The sequence below is a fragment of the Populus alba genome, chromosome 17 (assembly GCF_005239225.2).
Source record: "Populus alba chromosome 17, ASM523922v2, whole genome shotgun sequence".
NCBI lineage: Eukaryota > Viridiplantae > Streptophyta > Magnoliopsida > Malpighiales > Salicaceae > Populus > Populus alba.
The window spans coordinates 3139844-3161834 of record NC_133300.1 but is presented as its reverse complement, the minus strand read 5'-3'; the positions used below and the strand labels follow the sequence as shown (position 1 = coordinate 3161834).

At 33.8% G+C, this 21991-nt stretch overlaps 1 protein-coding gene and 1 long non-coding RNA gene across 4 annotated transcripts in view; one reads left to right on the top strand and one right to left on the bottom strand.

Moving 5' to 3' along the window:
• LOC118027842 (uncharacterized) overlaps positions 1-21991 on the top strand; it is a 165043-nt gene that overhangs the window by 117263 nt on the left and 25789 nt on the right. The window contains exons 1-10 of one of the 3 annotated variants that reach the window (XM_035031332.2): positions 2303-2866; positions 3333-3374; positions 3456-5851; positions 7035-7205; positions 7294-7465; positions 7571-7663; positions 7736-7876; positions 7971-8086; positions 8225-8294; positions 8371-8752. The exons of 1 other annotated variant lie outside the window; for it this stretch is intronic. In XM_035031332.2, the coding sequence (XP_034887223.1) occupies positions 2393-2866; positions 3333-3374; positions 3456-5851; positions 7035-7205; positions 7294-7465; positions 7571-7663; positions 7736-7876; positions 7971-8086; positions 8225-8294; positions 8371-8529 (3834 nt within the window). In that variant the 5' untranslated portion in view covers positions 2303-2392 and the 3' untranslated portion in view covers positions 8530-8752. Of the gene's footprint in view, positions 1-2301; positions 2867-3332; positions 3375-3455; positions 5852-7034; positions 7206-7293; positions 7466-7570; positions 7664-7735; positions 8087-8224; positions 8295-8370; positions 8753-21991 lie in introns of those variants that run through there. One more of the 3 variants, XR_012168280.1, reaches the window with a different exon arrangement.
• On the bottom strand, positions 19916-21030 carry LOC118027853 (uncharacterized). The gene is made up of 2 exons (XR_004683902.2): positions 20921-21030; positions 19916-20307 (listed from the first exon to the last, which is right to left on the bottom strand). It is a non-coding gene; the product is annotated as an uncharacterized lncRNA (long non-coding RNA).

Genomic DNA, 21991 nt, shown 5'->3' with positions numbered 1-21991 from the left:
ACGGTGCAGATGAAGCCATGTGTCAGAAGATTAGCGTCTGCGACACACCGGACAAAAATCTCAGTATGATGACGTGGCAGGATGACGTTGCAGGTGACGTGTCCGTTGACTGCACGGACTGGATGACGTGGTTGTTCAACCCGACTCGTTTTGCAGAAAGTTGGGTGAAGAAGGAGCGTGGCACGCGTACTGCGCGTTGGTGCGCGTGGGCTGTCTGGACGTCGGAGCGTGTAGGCGCGTGCGGGCATGCAGGACAACGGTTATGCGCCGGGTTTTCACCAGTGGATTCGTCAGGTTGTCCTCTACACGATGGTATGTTCAAAAACACGTTTTGAGAACATTGATGTTTGAGTTTGGATCAAACACCCTTTTTTTCAAGAACAAGCTCTAATACCAGTTGTTGGAAATTTCCAGAACTCAAACACACAATTTACGTGGTTCGGCAACTTGCCTTCTCCACGGAGCTACTGGTTTGTATTAATCAATCTTACAAACAATACAAACAAAGGAGGAGGAGATAAAACTCTCTCAACTCAACTCTACTCCCTCAAGCTCTCTCTATTCTTCTCTGTTCTCTCTTCTCTCTGTGTTTCACGCTGCTCTCTGTGTTCTTCACACACAACACAACACAGCTCTTCACAGAGCACATGGATATATAACAAAGGGAGTGAGGGGGCATAAATCATGCAATGATTTATGCCCGCCGATTGTGTCCTCCACCATGTGCAAAGTGGGGGATTAGTTATTCCCACTTGCACATGGTGGGACATGGTTTGTCTCCAATAATTAACAGATGTATGGCAGTGATGCGAGCAAATACTTGCAGGAATTTCGTAGCAAACTTACATGTATGTGCAACATCTCATGGAGTTGCCACTATTTGCAAAGTTTATTGTTAGGAGAGTGCCGACATCTCATGGGACCTTTGCTCAATTCCATTAGCAAAATAATAATATTTTTGATATGAATATTTTGAGTTATAATAAAAATAATAATTTTTCAAAAACAAATTATAATATTTTTTTATAAGAATATTTTGTAATAATATTTGTAACACAAATAATTAGAATTGACCATTTTCTCATTTTCTCCTCAACCATCCCTTCAATGACATATGCATCCCACAAAAAAAGACAAGTCCACCCCCTATAGTCCTTGCAACTCTTTGTGGCAAGGGCAACTCTATCATTACACTGCTCTAATCCATAGTGTTTTGTATCTACGTAAACAGTAATTGGGGCACTGATCCCTTTTAGTATATTGTATAATAGATTGGTGTATAAATACAAGTAATTTCAAAATGATTTGTTTTCTAATTTTTTGAAAATCATTTTCCTATTTTTTTCTACTATTATTTTATTCATGAAATTTGGTTTGCAAAGTGCAGAAAGAAAACGTCCCTCACTTCCTTTGTGATGATTATTAACAAGATCAACTATTTCTTTTTTTTCTTCCTAATTCTAACTCTCTCCATCTGCAAATAACCAACCCCCCTTCCCCCCAAACAAAAATCTTCATCATCTCAGCACAACAAGCTATATTTTTTGAAGTTTTGTGGTCACAGCATTCGTGTTCTGATTTATCGATGGATTTTATCAAATTTTGTAAGTAATTTCTATCTTTTTAAATTTTAACATTTAAATGTCAGTTTTATTTTATTTTTAGTATATGTATTTTTTTACTATATTGGTTTGTTTTTTTTTATTTTTTACATTTTTTAGTTTAGTTCAGTTTATTTTTAACTAAATTGGTTCGGTTCGATTGAGATTTTTCAATTTCAAGCTTATGAAACTGAAATCAAAATTGAATTGAATTGAATTGAATATTTTTTTAAAATATAGAGAAAAACATTATTTCTTTTTTTCTCTTATGACTTCAAAAATGAAAAAAAAAAAAAGTTTGAATTTCTCTCTCCTTTTCTTTTCTTTTTTCCATTAAGAAATATGTTTAAATCTTTTATCAAAACTATTTTTTCCTCAACAATTTTAATAATGACTATACAATATATTACACATATAAATGTTAATTGAACTGATTTGTTGAAATAGAACTCAACCTAATACCTATCAACCACTTTCTTCCAATTGATCATTATATATTTTTTATTAAAAATATTTTTTTAATATTTTTTTAAATAAAAAATACTTTAAAAATTTACTGACCAAACACACCAGCAGTGTCAACCTATGAGAATGGAGGGAAAATATCAGTAAATTTAAAGGGGCAGAAGATAAGTTAGTTTTAAGACACAGTGCCAAAAGTCAACAAGTCAACCTCCTTCAAGTCTTTAACCACTCCTCATCGTTCCACTTTCCAGCCATGGATAAGAAGATCTGAGGAGTGAGAAGACTTGTTGCCAGAAAAACGTTGTCGAAATACTAGGCAATTTAGTATGTCGAATATTGAAGCGATGAGACTACGTGCAAGGATGGAAAAAGCGTTATCGTTGCTTAAAAATTCCTTAGGAAGTGGTTGTTTTTTGGCACAATTTTGGGGTCCAGGTCAGCCTGGAACCGGTCTGCAAAATCTCCCTTACCCTCACCTGTGCGTCCCAAATTCTACGCTACTTGAATATCGTCAACTGGAGGGTCGGCAAGGGTTTTCAAGTCCAGACATTTTGTATCGGGTATGGAATTGTGGCTATGGGTTTGAATTTCCAGAATGGACTTCAAATGTAAGTTATTACAAACCGAATGAATACACATACCTATCAGATGCCATCTCTTGTGGAGTAAGGGGTATTATTGCCTTTCCGGTCATTGAACCTGATCAATACGACTTTTGCCGTGCTGTGCTGGAGCTTGTGACCATGGAGGAGAAACAGGATTTTGATTTAGAGAAAGAAAAAGTTGTCCAGGCTCTCCAGGTTTGTTTTCATTATATATATATATTCAATCAGATTTTGTTGAGAATAGCACTCAATTTATTGTTGTTAGAAGACTACCACAAAGCAATTCACTCAAATTATCTGAAATATAAGACTTACAAAAAGATAAGATTGAAACAAAACAACCTTTTAAGAGTTAGAAGACTAGTAGGGACAATTTCAACAATAACTCTAACAACCTAACAGCCCCAACAATTATAATCAGGAATTAAGAGAATAAGAAAGAGATGAAAGATAGTAGTTTTCCTTAGCATATCTTTAAGCGTTCGCATTTGCTAGTGTTTCTGAAGTGAAACAGTCTTTAAGCTTTTAATTGGAGCTCATGAGGCATTCCTTATTACAACTTCAATCCAAATTATTTTTGCCATTAAATTATATGTGCAAAGAGACATATTTGTCTTATTTGATGGTGTTTTAAACTCTTTATAAGCCCAACTGTTTGCAGGCTGCCAATTTATGGATCAAATTACCTCGACCTCGTCCTCAGGTACGTATCAGTAGTACCTTACAGTTTTTTCTATGCAAAATTAGGTTGTCTTTTGCTTTGTCTAATAGAGTTTTTTTCCAGTGTTTTAATGACGTTCAAAGAGCTGCCTTAACTGAAATCGCTGATGTTACCAGAGCTGTATGCCAAACACACAGATTGCCACTAGCTCTGACATGGATTCCCTGGGGACGTCATGATGATATTTTAAAATTAGGTGATTTAGGTTATTTGTTCTCAGGTCAACTTGCAATAGAGCGTACAGCTTGTTATGCAGACGAGGAGATGCAAGGCTTTGTGCATGCATGTGAGCAACTATATCTGGGCTCAGGGGAAGGTGCTGCTGGACAAGCCTGTGAAACATGTCTTCCTTCCTTTGAGCCTGATGTGAAGGAAAAGCATGTATTCGAGTATACTCTTGCTCATCACGCTCGGAAGTATAATTTGAATGCTGCGGTTGCAATCCTGCTAAGGAGCACTGGTGATGATCATATCTATATATTAGAGTTCTTTCTCCCTATCCTCGTGAAAGAGAGTTCAGAGCAGCAAGACTTGGTTGAGAAACTGAAGCTTACAATAAAGCAAACTTGCAAGAGCTTGACAATGGTTTCAGAAAAACCATCCATCAGGAAACAAGGCTCTAAAGTTAGTAAAAACAATGATAAAATTGAATCTGCTCCAGATCCTGATGGTGATATGTTCATCATATGTGCTGGTAATAAACGACGAAAGGTATCTGAAGTGTGGAAACATTTCGAAAAGGTTAAAGACAAAGAAAATGATGCAGTATGGGCCATATGTAAAGGATGTCAAAAGAAGTATCCAGGGGAAAGCACGAAGGGAACTTCGAATCTACACAAACACTTGAAAAGTTGTTCAAAAAAGGGACAGAGAGATGCAAAACAACATCCATTGCCTTCTGATTTGGGAGGGAATTTCGTGTTTGATCAAGAAAGGAGTCGCCTTAACTTTGTTAGAATGATTATGAAGCTCGGATTTCCATTGGATATGGTTCAAAATGAGTTCTTCAAAACTTTTGTCTGCGATCTGCAGCCAAAGTTTCAACTCTGTTCACAAGACAGTGTTCAGGCTGATGCTCTTTCTATTTACAGACAAGAGAAAGAGAAACTAGTGAAATATCTTGATAATCTCTCATCTCTATTCAGTTTAACAATTGATTTGCAGTCACACGGTGATAACAAGATGTCCTGCTGCTTGACCATGCATTTTATTGATGATGGGTGGAGGATGAATAAGAAGATTTTGGCTTTCAGGAGTATAGAACAGGATTATATGAATGAAGCTGTGAAAGATGTGCTAGTGGAGTGGAACATCATTAAGAAAGTGCACTTCATGTTGGCAGAAATTGCTCCACCAAACAGTCAAATGACTAGAGAATTCAGAAGTAAGCTTGTCAGTCAATTCCCATATATGAATGGAGACTTGCTATGTTTTTCTTGCTACGCACAAACTCTTGAACTTCTTGCTCGAGATGGGTTTTATGAGATAAAAGATGTGCTTAACAAGATCAGGGGCTGTATTGAATATGTGAATGCAACACCAATTAACCAAGATAAGTTTCAGAAAGCAACTAACCATGTGAAATTGCAAGATAGGAAAGCAGCCTCTCATGATGATCCTACCAGATGGGAGACCACATTTGTCATGCTCAGGAGTGCATTGGAATTAAGAGAAGCTTTTACTCAACTCGAGCAAGTTGATTTTGATTTTAAGGTGAATCCATCTGCAGAGGAGTGGAAAATGGCGATGATTGTATGTGAGTGTTTAAAAGTGATCCACAAATCTGTTGGCAGTTCTTCACCAAGCATAGATGCATGCTTCCTCGATGTTTGCTATATATATAAGAACTTGCTTTCGTGGGAAAAGAGTGAGCATGCATATGTTTGTTCGATGGCGAAGAGAATGAAGGTGAATCTTGATAGGCATTGGAGTGAATGGAGTTTTGCATTTGGAATCCTATTGGTACTCGACCCGCGCTGTAAACTTAAATTTGTGCAGTATGGGTTTTTGCTGATGTATGGCAGTGATGCGAGCAAGTACTTGCAGGAATTTCGTAGCAAACTTACATGTATGTACAACAGCTATATAGCATCACCTGCCAGGGACATCAGTTGTTTGCCATCATATGATCTGGATTCTGATGGTAAGTTCTTGGGATTCTGTGAGTGGCTTAAGGTTGATCCGCCAAAATCTGATCTTGATCGGTATTTAGGAGAGCCTTTGGAAAACCGGGATAAGGTTTCAGATGTATTAGCTTGGTGGCGAGTCAATACTCCAAGATTTCCAGCACTTGGTAAAATGGCTCGTGATTTCTTAGCAATTCCAATATCAGCTATTCTATCAAAGTCTACTATCAGCGGTGAATCTACAAAGGTGAATCCATCATGCAATGGTTTGGGGCCAGAGATCTTAGAGGCTTTTATATGTGGACAGGACTGGTTGGAAAGCCCCGAAAACAAGTAAGTTCTTTGTTTAGTTTATTATTAATTATGTGGTCAGTGCTACACAGAATCAATCTTTTATTTTTATAACAAAAATTTAAAATTTATAAGTGTTAGGTTTTATTGTAATGTTAAACTCAAGAACATCGAATTTGGTTGCAACATGAGACCTAACAATAATATTTAACCTGTTTGCTCAAACTCTTATATTTTTTAATCTTTTAAAAAAATGATGGTTTTTCTTCAATAGTAATAATACTATTTTTTAAATTTAATAATAATAATAATAATAATAATAATGTTTTTTTAATTTTTTTAATTATTTTATTTATAATATTAATTATAATACAAATAATAATATTTTTAATTATAATATTGTTAATTATAATAAAAATAATAATATTTATAACACAAATAATAATATTTTTTATATGAATACTTTGAATTATATATAAAAAATAATATTTATAACACAAATAATAATATTTTTGATATGAATACTTTTGAGTTATAATAAAAATAATAATTTTTTCAAAAACAAATTATAATATTTTTTATATGAATATTTTGTAATAATATTTATAACACAAATAATTAGAACCGACCATTTTCTCATTTTCTCCTCAACCATCCCTTCAAATAATTCAACCACAAAAAAAGACTAGCCCACCCCCTGTTGTCCTTGCAACTCTATGTGGCAAGGGCAACTCTATCATTATATTACTCTAATCCATAGTGATTTGTATCTACGTAAACATTAATTGAGACACTGATCCCTTTCAGTATATTGTATAATAGATCAGTGTATAAAGACAAGTAATTTCAAAATGATTTGTTTCCTAAGTTTCTGAAAATCATTTTGCTGTTTTTTTCTACTATTATTTGATTCATGAAATTTGGTCTGCAAAGTGCAGAAAGAAAAAGTCCCTCACTTCCCTTGTGATGATTATTAACAAGATCAACTATGCTAAGATTTGATTTGCATTTCTTAAGTTTACTGTTGCAACCTTGTAATTTTAATTACAGAATCGATTTGTTTAACCAGATTGTCTTTGAAAGTTAATGCACATGTCATATGAGATTACAACATGTGAATGAGATTGTTCTGTTGTAACTATAGTTGTCATCGCCCGTAATTGAATGTTCACATTTTATGGGATTATCATTTTTCTCAATTTGTTTTTGTCTTTCATATTTACAGTAGCAAGGAAAGGAAGCCTGGTTCTTCTTTGGTCTCCACAGATGTGAGATTTGACTCACCTGGGAAGCAAATGTCTAAATATTTGGCCGGTCCATTTACAGTGAGCAAACCTACCAGTCCAGAGGACTTAAAGTTAATCCAATATGTCTTTGATTCCTCACTGAGTGAGAGGTGAGATTCTTTTCCCCCAAGTTATAGTTTGCTTAGCTGAATGCATTTAAGCTCACTAGTTGACATATTTTGTGCCTGTTTTTGCTAGCGAGACTATTGTCCAATGCAAGAATTATCATTTATCTCGGAAGGAACTATACTCTCTGAGACCAGAGACCTGGCTTGATGATAACGTCCTTTCTACGATATCTGATGCCATGACTTTAGTTAAGAGGAAGATGGAAGATTCTGTAAATTGGTATCTGCCAATTGTTTTTGCGGTAGGTTCCAAGATCATATTTGTACAATTGACATCTTATTCTGTTCAATTTTATAAGTCCACTACATGAAAAAACACAATTTCCTTGTACTGATGTGTTGTACAGGCGAATGCAGATGATCCATCCAAGTGTATTTCTTTCGCGAAAAAGCACAGGATCAAGGAAAACTACATGTCAGATCTTTTGTGTTGTGAAAAGGTGAAGTTTGGTTTTCTTTAGTCCAATTAATGCATCACATGCTTAGTTATGCTGTGAAAACTATATTTGCAGGCGTTTGTTCCTGTGTTTGACAACGAAAGAAGACACTTCTTTCTATTTGTGCTACAATTGAAAAGGCAAGTTGTTGAGATATGGGATTCATTAGCTGCATCATGTCAGAGTGATTGGGTTGACAAGCGACTGCATAACTTGGTAAATGGTTGCATACTTTATGAGCTACCTTAGTTAACCACTGTACTAATGGGCTTTATGAACTTTTTCCTGCCAAAACATTTTCACAAACCAGTTGGTTAGCCTGGACGCCCTTTTCAAAGATGATATAGATCAGAACTACCAAAAAGTTTGGTCCTTCACAAATTTCAGAGTGGAAAGACCATCGAATGTCCCACAGCAACAAAATGGGTACATATATATATATATATATATATATATATATATATATTTATGATCCACAATATATTGAGTAGTTAGGTTACATATTGTTGAGTACCTTTAAAATACTGTAAGCCACATCAGTTAACATGATTTCTTTCTGTGCAGACATGACTGTGGTGTGTATGTTATCAAGTTTATGCTAGCACTAGAAGAAATGACAAATCCTGATTTTATGGTAAGATTTTAACATTAATATGCCCTTACTGAAGATAAAGGTATGACAGTCTTTCTAATTACTAGCCAACATGCAGTTCGACAGTGAAAACGAGAGGTTGGAAGTGGTACTAAGATTGCTAGCGAGTGATGTCAACTCATGCAGGAATGATTTGGCTTCTAAGGCTGAGGCATATTATGAGCAGAGGTTTGGAAATCAAATCATTGAGAATTTTTGGCAAGAAATGATAATATGAAAGACATAAATCATCGATAGGAAAGAAAGTATTCAGACAACATGTAGGAATTCAACTTCAAGGAAGCTTACCAGAGAATGTGGGCTGCATGACTCAGTGCTCATCAAATCAATTGTGAATGGCCATTATTGTAAACAATATAGTATAATTGATACAGACATAAAATGGCAATATGGGAAACAGTCATCTGGTTTTTATCTACTCGCAAAACAGAACAGCTTAATTTCCTCTCTTTAGCCTTTTTTTTTTAATAACTAAAAACAACTCAATAATTACACTTGAAAAACCTAACATTTTACCTGTTTCGATAGAAATAAACCCAGAAAGCAAAACTTCACTTTCTTCAATCTTACAATACATATAGCTGCCTGCACACACCAAAAAATCAAGATATATCAGCTTTCAGCAGCCAATAAACATATATCTCAACATCCATGGTCTAATTAGTACATCACTCATCTCCTTTCTATGAGTAGCAAGGACAATCCAGTAATATGACATCCAAAAATTTGCAGTATAGAAAACCTCTGTGATTCACTTCCACACTCCAATATCTACAATAACAAACCAAACCCACCTCCAAATTTGTCTTCTTTATACATATAAGCACACAGACAAAGCTAAATATAAGTAAAGACTGTCTTTTTTGCGCGTGTATAAACTATAAAGCCTGAGTTACTTGCAAATGTAAGCCTTGTAACGAAGAACAAATACAAACACTGACAGAAAAAAATATATGCCATGTAAAGCTAATGTCTAGTAGCAGAAATTGCATATTGCAATAACAAACAACGAGATGGCATAGATTATCCAAGTAGCCCACTTGACACTAGGGCGGAATGGGATTGAAATGGTGATGAAAAACGCGGTGGCTGCCAGGTAAACTGCAATTTTACCCAACACTTTGGATGTCATTGGAAACTTGGCGGGGTTAATAAAATGTGGAACAAAGAGGCAAGAAAAGATAAATGATAAATGCAACAAGGATACAGACTAAATGCAAGGAATCGCGTTTGGAATCAGTAATTTGGTGAAAATGAAGGGCTATTTCAAGTCCTGAGCTGCTGTGATTCTAGTTGTCCTGCTCCATGCTAGAGTCGGGACACAGATTCTGGAATTGAAAGAATAAAACCCTTGATAACTCGAGCACCATTCTCCATGGTTTTCCTGTGCTGTATGGAGAAGACTAGGAAATAATTTATAAGAAATGAAAAAAATATTGTCAAGAAAGTATGCTTGTGATGCCGATATTACCAGCTTATTTATACCAGCAGAAAAGAAAGAGATGAAGTTTGTTGATAATCGAATTCGGACCTCAAGATGAAGTCATCAACCGAATGTTGGAGTTTGAGAAAAGTCAATCGGACTTGTAATTTTATAATCTAAAATGTTGGATTATCTATTTTATCTAAGAGTAGTAAGTTGATGAATAAACTTTAATAATCAAGCCACTAATGTTATTGATTACTCTCTTGGATATTACTTGATTTACAATTTCATTCCATAGAAATTAATTATCGTTGATTTATTTCATCAAACACAAACAACTGAAATTGACAACATAAAAGCCAATTGATGCTTGAAACTATATATATAATGTTACTAAAAAAACAATGGGAATTCAACATTTTGGCCATATAATCTCGCAGTCTTCTTAGGTATTCTAAGTTCAATGCATTACTTGTATAAGCATGTATAATGAAAAATCCCTCTATATTTTGGGAAGAAATTAATCAATACTCCCTCTTTTCCACTTTGTTTTCCCATGTTTTTATTAATTATGAATGTTCCTAGATATTTATGTATTTTTTAAATGAGGTAAAAAAAAATCCTCAAATGTTATCCTCAATTATTGGATTAATTACAACTCTATTTTAAATTACATATATATATAAAAAAAAAAATCTATGGCCTCTGCCATGCAAGAAATCCAAGTCATTTTCCTCTTATTTTTCTATATGCATCGGTTTTTCTAAATACCCTCTTGTAATTTACCCCATAATGTCTGTGTCGAGAAGACATGAGACGGGGTGTGGAATATTGGTTAGTATTAGATAATAATAGAAATCATATCCTGAAACCTCACCTAACAACTTAAGATATTGGGTTGAGATGGTTCTTTGACATGGTATTAGAGCCTTGATGACTAAGTGGTCACGAGTTCGAATCTCACCATTCCCATTTATTTGATAAAAATTATGCACAAGGTAAAATGGGCTTGTACAAGTTTCAAGCCCAAAGGGCTTTCACTTGAGGGGATGTGTTAGAGAATAATATAAATCATATCCTAGAACCTCACCTAACAGCTTAAGCTATTGGGTTGAGATGGTTCTTTGATAGTTAGATGGACCAGATGATGATTCCAAACCCACAACTTTTCCTATTGCTTTGTTTTTTTTCTTTTTAGTTAATATAGCTTTCTGGATTAGCTTGCATGTATCTTGACTAATTCCACGGGTCATGAAATTAACGACCATGTAAACCTTCAGTTGTCCTAAGAGTACTCAAACTCGTGATCATTAGAGAGCAAACTCAGAGCCTAACCAGTTGAGCTACCCCTCACGATTAAATGTATTTAGGATTGTGGTAGTTTTTATTTTTAAATTTTTTAAAAAATATATTTATCTTAAGAAAATATAAATTGGTAATTTTTTTAGTATTTTTTAATGATTTTGGTGTGCTGATGTAAAAAATAAAAAAAATATTTTTGATATATTTTCAAGCGAATAATACTTTTTTAAAAAATACCTTGTATGGATTGAAAGTGAGTGCCTTCGATAATTGTAAAACACCCAATTTTTAATGACAATCCACTATATAGATTGAGCTTAAATCTATTAAAATTGTACATGGTGCAATCCATAATAAAACGACTAATGAGCCCTTCAATGATAAAAAAAAATAAACACACACTTACGAGTAAAATTGTATTATTACATATTTATTGCGCAATATAATTACTTTCATGCCCTTAAAAAAACAATTTAACTAATGTCTAAGGGGTATTTTTAAATTTTCATATTCTTATACAATGTAATTATTATTTAGCCCATGGAATCAATGTTTTTTTGCCTCAGTTTTCTTGTGATTATCTCATGAGGTCAAGGGGTACTTTTTGCTTTTTAACCTCGACTTTTTTGCCATTATCTCATGGGATCAATGTTGTTCTAGTCCTTTTATAATTTAAAAAAAAAAGTATCCGCTCGTGCCCGCAAGGGGAAGGCGCCCGCCCCCTTTGTAAATTATATCTTGGATTTCATTTAATAATTTAAGATGAGATGGGTTTTAGTTTTTTTGTTACTTCATAATTATAGTAATGCATAGCTAATTTACATATGTTTGTGTTATATTGATAACCAATACAACTTTTGAATATGGAAGTTATGACATTTTTGAAGAACATATAATGTAAGAAACTCTGAGTACAACAAATCTCAACATGGGATTGTTTTTCAAAACCAAATACAAGCGTCTAAAGGCAATTGTAGATGGTAATAGCGATCAAGGAGATGACATATACAACCTATATAGCACCCTTGACACAAAAGGGGATGTAATGTATATAGCAAAGAAAAATGTTGTGGCTGCAAGGAAGAACACAACCTTCTCCAACATTTTGGATGCAGTAGGAAGCCTTTTGCCAATAAAGTGTGAAATGAAGAGAGTAGCGAAAATAATTAGATTAGCCAAGGATATCTTTTTTTTTTTTGGATTTGAGTAAACCCCACCCTCCGGAAAGCGTATTTTGTGGGTCCAGATGAGCGAGTAAAACTCCGGCTGTCCTAAGCTCTTACAAGAGATGTACGCCCTGACTCGAGCTCAAGACCTGTTAATGCACGCCTTGACTCAAACTCAAGACTTGTTGTGCAGATCTCAAACTCTTTGCCATCACGCCATGCCCCTTGAAGACAATAGCCAAGGATAACAAATTGATGGAATGACGAAATTCAGATTTGGTAACAACTTTGCACTGGATTGTACTCTGAAGTGCTTCCATGAAGCACAAATTCAAGAATACCTTCGGTAGTTCCATTTCCAATTCCTGCTCCAGGCAGATCATATTGTTTAGTCGTGGCTGATTAATGGTGCGATAGGGTACTTGCAGCATTTTTGGTGGTAATTGTGGAGAAGGTGGAGGCTGTCTTTGTGGTGATCTGATTCAGAGGCAGTATTATAAGAAGAAGGTTGTGGCTGTGCATGCAGTGATTGCGATTCTAGATCAATATTCGGAGAGCATGATGATTTTGATTGTAGCTGAGATGTAGTTGGGTGCGAGAGTTGCGACATAGTTGCTGCAATTCAAGGGGCGAAAATCTTGATGATGGATGGTGTTAAAATTGACATGAAAGTCCTTTGCTAAAAAAGCTTGCGAAGACAAATATGTAATTGCTTGAAAATTTTTGAATTTTTCTTTTATATATATATATATATATATATATAAAGAGAATGAGGTTAGGATTTTCATTAATCACAGTATTATGAAGTTATTATTTTAAATTAAATATAAAAAAATTATATATAGGCTAAACTAAAAATATTATTTTAACCTTAATAAATAAACAAAATAAATATATTTTTTTAATAACTATAACTTATTTTTTTTAAATAAAAATAAAAACAATTCTTTCAATGATCATAGGAAAGAAATGAACTAAATAGTAATAAATTTAAGCCACTTCTAACATCTTAGATGATGAAATTACCTTGATGGGTGTTTTAGATACACTATAAGTTCTTATTATGAATCTTTTATAATATCTAATATTTAGTTCTTAATCCAATAATTATATGATTTGAAGGGCATCGAGTGATGTGATCAATGATATTAAATTAACATTATAGAATCGGACCTCTCATTATAAAAATCAACGGAAGGCAATGAAGAATCGGACATCATTATAATATTCAATCAGGCCTCTTGACAAGAGCGGCCTTGCAAGAAACTACGTAGGAAACTTCAAAACAGGGACAGAATTCCCATTTATTTATTCATGTTCTTGCTTTGTTAAGTCTTAGAATTCCCATTTATATTTAATTTGGAAAAAAAAAAGGGAAGCCATATGTATTTCTACCACTGAACTCACCTCGGCGAATTAATGGTAAGAAATATTATCTCTAGCATTGCTTAAAAACATATTAGTTTTAGAAATCAATGCTCGATTTTTCCAAATTAATAAATAAAATATAGTTTCATTAAGTATATGGGACAGTCTCAGCTGATACATAGGACTCGAAGTGCAAGGCTCATGAAAAACCCAGAAATTTAAACCTATCAGAAATCCAAAGCTTTTGAAACCAAAATATATGTGAATTCAATGAATTCAATGTGCTTGCAAGAGACTGCAAAAGCATCTCAAATTTGTGCTGGTGGCCGGATTCCAAATACAGAAATTGAGGGGTGTGAGCAGAAAGAATAGGCTTAAGGCCCAGCTTGAAACGTGCAACTTTCGCAACAGAAGTTGGATTAAAGCCTTATGTATAATTTCTACCATTGAACTTCTCTCGGTGAATTAATGGTAAGAAATATTATCTCTAACATTGCTTGAAAACATATTAGGTGAAGAAATTAGTGCTTGATTTTTCCAAATTAATAAATAAAATATAGTTTCATTAAGTATATGGGACTGTCTCAGCTGACACATAGGACTCGAAGTGCAAGGCTAGCTCGAGAAAAACCCAGAAATTTAATCCTAGCATAAGTCCAAAGAACATTCCCTGCCAAGCTTTTGAAACCAAAATTTGAGCTAAATTATTACAACTAACCAAAATGAAAACACAGCTTGTGGTCCTTTGGCAATGAATTCAGTGTGCTTGCTACAAGGCAACTAACCTTCTCTCCACATAATTTGGTTTTATAGTAGTTTTTACAGTTCGGAAAAACAAACTTTTTAAAAAACTATAAATTATTTGTTAAATATGAAATAAATAAAAGATAATTAATTTCAATGGGATGACATTGTAAATCAAGTAATATCCAAGAGAGTAGTCAAAAACATTAATGGCTTGATTATTAAGGTTTCTTCATCAACTTCTACTCTAATATAAAATAGCTCATCACTTTTAGATTAAAAAATTACAGGTCCGATTGACTTTTCCAAACTCCAATATTCGGTTGTTGACTCTTGAGGTCCGAATCCGATTATCAACAAACTCCACCTCTTTCTTTTCTGCTGGTATAAATAAGCTGGCAATATCAGCATCACATGCATACTTTTTCAACAGTTTTTTTCGTTTCTTATAAATTATTTCCCAGTCTTCTCAAGCTTTATAGCATACAGCACAGGAAAACCATGGAGAATGGTGCTCGAGTTATCAAGGGTTTTATTCTTTCAGTTCCAGAATCTGTGTCCCGACTCTGCCATAGAGCAGGACAACTAGAATCGCAGCAGCTACCACCTCCCACCATGAACGAAGAAGAAGAGCTGGTCAACATGTTCCATGCTAAGCAGGAAATGGAATGGCAGAAGACGCTTATAAGCATATGCTTCACATCAGGACTTCAAATAGCCCTTCATTTTCACCAAATTACTGATTCCAAACTCGATTCCTTGCATTTACTCTCTATTCTTGTTGCAATTCTCTTTTCTTGTCTCTTTGTTTCACATTTTATCAACCCCACCAAGTTTCCGAGGACATCCAAAGTGCTGGGTAAAGCTGCAGTTTTCCTGGCAGCCACCGTGTTTTTCATCACCATTTCAATCCCATTCCCCCCTGGTGTCAAGTGGGTTACTTGGATAATCTATGCCATTTCGTTGCTTGTTATTGCAATCTGCAATCTCTTCTACTAGAAACGAGCTTTACATGGCATATTTTTTTTTTTCTGTCAGTGTTTGTATTTGTTCTTCGTCACAAGGCTTCCATTTGCATGTTGGAAGGTGTTGAAATTCAGTGTAATCACAGTGTTATATATAACCATTGATCAATACAACATATTATGGGCCATTCAAACTTTTTTTGGGCTTGCGTCTTTCGATTGGAGAATTTGATGGGCTAAGCCTAGTTAGGGCCTGGTTATTTTATATCTTGCCTGTCTTTGAGAGTAAACTTCTTCTAAAAATTAATTAGGGCTAACAAAACCCAACGATTGACAAAATTCTTAATTCCTATGGACACCCAGTATGGGGCTATCCTAACCTTCGAAAACTTTTTTTTTTTTTTTTTTGACAAATCCTTCCAAACCATAGATGGCTTAATTTTTTTTAATTAATGTTGAGAGACAGCATATTAGTGGTTAACACAACCACTCATAGGAGGTTAAACTTAAAGTATTAGTTATAAATATAAACAATGAGGACAAGTGCAATTAGTAAGCAATAACTATTTCTTTTTCTTTCCAATAATTTTGTATTATTTAAGGTTAAATTCTTAAAGTTTGCTGACATATCATCAATCTAATTAATAAACATCAAATCTCTAAGTTGAATCACTTTGTATAGGAAAAAAAATACAAACACTCATTTTAAATAAATATCAAATCTCTTTCACAGAATTAATCTATCGGGATTAAGTTATTTCATTTACATTGAGATCAATAATTAGTGCCTTTTTGGACCAAGTCTAAGCAAACATAGGTAACATAAGACTCAAGCTTTATACACACTGGAAGAAAAAAAAAAATCAAGGCAGAAATCTTTACTCATTTTTAGCAATATCTATATTGTAAAACCTGAGAATAAAACTCTAGAAAAAATTTTAAAAAAAATAAATTGCTAAATGGGGTTTTTTTTTTTTTTTAAAAAAAAGAGTTATGATCAAATTATAAAAAGACAGGAAAGGATGGACCAAACTATAATTAAAAGGGAATGAGACTATAAATACCATATATTCTCTCCTCCATGTGGCAAACTGTGCAAGGCAAGGAGGGGGAAGATTTCATATTTTTCTCCACCAAAATTGAGGGAAAAACACCAAATTGTTAGGACATGCAAACCTTTAAACTACTAAGCCGAGAGAACATACATTGACAAAGGAATTACCAAGGAAACAAGTGAAGAAATTGTGAGGAAAAGAGGAGGAGAGGGCCTACTACATGCAAGGAGCTAATTTTTTTTAACAAAATTTGAGTTGAAATCCAAATTTCATTAAGGTAAGGACCGTAGACCTAATTGTGAAAGCCAATTTGAAATTCGATTATGAATTGTTCACCAATTTCAGATTTTGTAAATTAGAATTCTTGAGCGAAAATTAAGGGAATTGCAGAATTTGTTAGAATGAAGTTAATTAAACTACTATAAGTTATTTTGAACATGAAATCATCAAAATTACCAAATAAGAATCAATGACTAAAGCACATGAGTGGCTGACCATGTGAGGGTTGAATGAAAGGAAAAGAAATTCTGAATTTGTACTTGATAAACCTTGTGATATGTGTTATGATGTGAACAATAAGTAAATGAGACAAACAATTGCATAGAAAGAAAAAGGGGACCTTCGTCCCATTAGGCCAAGTTTAGCCAAGAACAGGTTGAGGGGAGGGAGGAAGCGTTTTGGCATGTTATATGTTAAAGATGCATGAATAGTTGTGATAGGAAGTTTACTAGTAGGGAAAAGTATGGAAACTTGATAATAAGAAACTTCGTGAGTCAAATTCGTGTGTTACATGAGGTGGAAAAGAAATTTATTAACAACGGACATAGCTTATGGTTCGGCTTAGAAGGAGTTGTGAGATGTAGAAAAAACATAGGAATGGTTGTGTTGAGAGAAAAATGGAAAAATAGGGATAATTGAAGGTTCATCTAATAACCGTTGATGAAAACTTGACAAATTTGTCACCTTGATTCTAAAGAGAATTCAAGCCTAAAACTAACAAATTTCAGGGAAAGGTTCTTCATAGAAATTATATCCAGGGATGTCAGTTTTCCAACGAATCCAACATCGCTTAAGTTAGAGCTCTAGAACTCCAAATATAGATAAATATCTGAAGAGAGGTCGACCTATCATTTTTGTTGGTAGATTCAATAAATTGATAAAATAGGAAAACTTAGTTGTATTGGGGGCAAAATCAGACTCCTTTCACTCAGAAAATATGTAGTGTCATATCTTAGAGTTCAAAAGAAAATAAGCTATATTGAAAACCAAATTGGTGATGATAGTTATAATTTAATAAAGAACAATGATCTAGAGAGAGATATATAATGGGAAACACAAGTCCAAAGGAAACAATTGTTAAAAAGAAGTCAACATTGCCTATAATTGTTGTTGTTATAAGAAATGTAACTGAGTAAGAAATAATGTGGTATACTTGTGGATTTATCAGGAACCGCAGGAGGGGCATAACAAAAACAATGGAACACAAGTCGAGCTTCTACAGCAGATAGGTGTTCTACACCTATATTTTTTACGTAACAATGATTTTGCTAATTTGCTAAATTCTTGAATTTTGTATATATGGGTGAAGCCATAAAAAGAAAGGATAAAGTAAAATAAATGAGAAATAAAAATTGAATTTGAGTAATTCATCTGATTAAGAATATGAGTTATATTAATGAATTTTATTGATAATCGCTCCTCGAACTTGATTAGCCGCTCCTTAATACAGAGGCTAATGATATTAGTAAGTTTTACTAACATCAGCATGATTATTCCTGAAAATAATTGATATTGAACTTGATTAACTAGTCAGGTAAAAATAATTAATTATAACAATTGATGATGTCAATATGGACAATCACATGAAACTTAATTAATTATTCCTGAAGGGAAAGCTAATGATGACAATAATCTTGGAGCGCGGGCTGCAAAATCAGCCTTACCCTCACCCGTGCGTCCCAAATTCTACGCTACCTGAATATCGTCAACTGGAGGGTCGGCAAGGGTTTTCAGGTCTACACATTTTGGATCGGGTATGGACTTATGGGCGTGAATTTCCAGAATGGACTTCAAATGTAAGTTATTACAGACAGAATGAATACCCATGCCTATCAGATGCCATCTCTTGTGGAGTAAGGGGTATTATTGCCTTTCCGGTCTTTGAATTTGATCTACCCGAGTATTGCTGTGCTGTGCTGCAGCTTGTGACCATGGAGGAGAAACAGGATTTTGATTTGGAGAAGGAAAAAGTTTCACAGGCTCTCCAGGTTTGTTTAAATTATATTTTGAAGTTAAAAACAAGGGGAGAAAATCTTTAACGATGGATGATGCTGAAATTGCCATGGAAGTCCCTTGCTAAGAAAGCCTGCGAAGAAAAGTATGGAATTGCTTCAAAACTTTTGAAATTTGCTTCTATACATATGTGCACGTAGATGAAGGAATTTGACTATATGAAGCAGAGGATGTCCGATTGAAATCCGGTAAGCGGGTCAGATGTTCGATTACGAGCTTGTTTAGCATTGTAATAGTAGTTGTGGTTTATGATATTTTTATTTAGAAATGTATTAAAATAATATTTTTTTATTATTTAAAAATTAGTTTTTATATCAGCATATCAAAACGATTTGAAAACACAAAAATTATTTTTAACAAAAAAAATCAAAATTTTTAAAAATATAATTTACACTACATTTCTAATCGGAGCTATATTAAGATAGAGAGTCAATGGAAGTAATAGTACCCAACACTAGTTTATTAGCTTTGGATTTGTTTAAATTACTCCTATGACCCCAAAGTTTAAGATGTCATAGATATTAATCCTTCTATGTCTATGATAGTTTTGTAGAAGGACTAATACGCTCAAAATCAAAAATAGTGAGATCAAGTAGGAAAGGGGAAGGCGCAGAAAGTTATTGTACTTTAGGCTCCGTTTGTTTGCAGGAAAGTGAATTCATTTTGGAAAGTGAATTCCGGGGAAAGTGAATTCCGGGAAAGTATTTTCCGATGTTTGGTAGTATTATGGAAAATGAACTGGAAAACACTTTCCAGTGTTTGGTTGTGTTATGGAAAATAAACTGGAAAATAATTTATTAATGAATTAATTTTTTTTCAAATTTATCTAATATATATAAAAATATTTAATATAAAATATTTAATCACTTACAATAAAAAAAAAAATCTAAAATCTAAAAATATATATATCATATCATATTATAGAAATAAACTTGTGAAATATTTTTTACGTAAAACCTATTAATATATTTTTTTCAATTTTAAAAGCTTAAAATAAGTTTTTTTTTTTTTTCATATGAAGAAAGCCAAATTAGTTTATGGTAAGAGTTATATATTTGAGTTTTTTTTTTTTTTGATATAAAGAATTTTTTAAAAGATAAATACATACAAAAATATTTTTATGGGTTTTTTGGATAAATATTTTGTTTTTGGATTCTAATGTCACAAAATATTTAAAAGAATGTTTGTTCTTGTATGGACTAGTCTCCTTCATATTATTATTACTATTATGTTCAAGAAACAAACGCACAAGACACAAAATTAGTGGAATCAATACAAGTGCCTGTTTGCACAAAAGCATTCACTCGTATTCTTCTGGAGAAACATAGCATGATAGAACCATTACGAACAGATGAAAAAGTTAATGGGAATTACATGTGTATCCGCTATTGATCTAGATCATAGTTTTGTGACTTCATGGAGATATTTTACAACACTCTCTTCCTATGAACCTAAACACAAAATAAAGAAAAAAAAAGAACCATTTTGATATCACCATGTACCAGTGCCGAAGCCATACAACCTTCCTTTGCCAGTACTGAGCCACAAAATTGTAGTTTTGAAGCAGCTTGTATGGTTTTTCATTCTATATGACATTCGGTGGCACTGAAGGTGGATAGGATCTTCGATTGGTGTTTCTCACTTTTCAAACTTCACCGAACGAAAATTTGCAGAACCCTGAGTTCCACGAGAATGGGAGTTCAAATCAAATTGGGTGGATTCATGTTAAGAAATAAACTAATCAGAATCCAAAAACCAGCAGAGGAGCAAGTTTAAACCAGCAAGATAAACCAATCCCCGTTCCCCCAGTTCCCCCAATTCCCCTCTTCTGTTCAGTTCCCCCAATTCCCCTCTCCTCTCTCGGTTGAGTTCCCCCAATTCCCCTCTCCTCATCCCTCTCTCACCCAATAGTTTTCTCCTCCTGTTTGCGTCTCTCTCTTTGTGCTGGATTCGTCACAGTGTAGGGATGGTTGGGTGTTGTTGGGGATTTTTATCCTTTCAATAAGCTGTCGAATGGGCATGAAAAATGTGTTTTATGGCTTGATTTTGATGAGAAATTGGTTGGGTTTTTCTGCAGATCTTGTACTATTTGTAACGGGAGGAGATGAAGAAGAAAACTGGGTATGAGAAAATAAATTGACAGGCAGAAACAAAAATAAAAGTTTTTTTCAGAACAGATAAACAATCAACAATTTTTTGCTATTATTCTTGCAGATCTAAAAAATATGAAGAAGATAAAAACAAACGGAGCCTAATATACAAAAATAATACAGAAATAGGGAAAAAATACCTGAAATGGAAGAGTGTGATTCTTCAAATCTTCTTGCTTTTTTCTGTTTTTGTTTTTGGACAGAGATGCAGAGAGGAGAACAACGGAGCCAAAGATTAGGAAAGTGTTTTCCTTTTGACAAGGAAAGGAAAACACTTTCCTGTGAGGAAAGTTAAATTTTTTGTTAGCGGGAATTGCTTTTCCGTTGACTTATTTTCTGCATTGTCACCAAACATGGGAAAATGAGGAAAATGAATTCCTGGAATTCATTTTCCTTGAAACAAACAAGGCATTAATGTATTTTTATTTTATCTTAAGCACAACCTAGATTCAATCTGTTTATATTTAATTTGGAAAAAAAAAAATTTAAAAAGGTCCCAGATATAGAAATTGAGGGGTGTGAACAGAAAGAATAGGCTTAAGGCCCAGCTTGAAACGTGCTATTCAACCATAAGCTGCAACTTTCCCAACAGAAGTTAGATTGAAGCCTTATGTATAATTTGTACCATTGAACTCCCCTCGGTGAATTAATGGTAAGAAATATTATCTCTAACATTGCTTTAAAACATATTAGGTGAAGAAATTAGTGCTTCATTTTTCCAAATTAATAAATAAAATATAGTTTCATTATGGGACAGACTCAACTGATACATAGGACTTGAAGCGCAAGGCTCAAGAAAAACCCAGAAATTTAACCCCAGCATGAATCCAACCTTTTGAAACCAAAATATGAGCTAAATTATTACAACTAACCAAAATGAAAGCGCAGCTTGTGGTCCTTTGGCAATGAATTCAGTGTGCTTGCTACAAGGCAACTAACCTTCTCTCCACGTAATTTGGTTTTATAGTAGTTTTTACAGTTTGGAAAAACAAACTTTTTAAAAAACCATGAATTATAGCTTTTATTGCAATTAAAGTTTGAAAAAACTTTTTAATGAAATTCATGCAAAATTATGATTTGTATTGATCAACTAAATACTTTCAAAACGGTAAGTTGAAATAAAATACAACTTCAATTACATTAAATCTTAAGTTTAAAACATATTTTATGCTAGAGACTAGAAAAGCCTCTCGAACTTCACATTTTTCGTC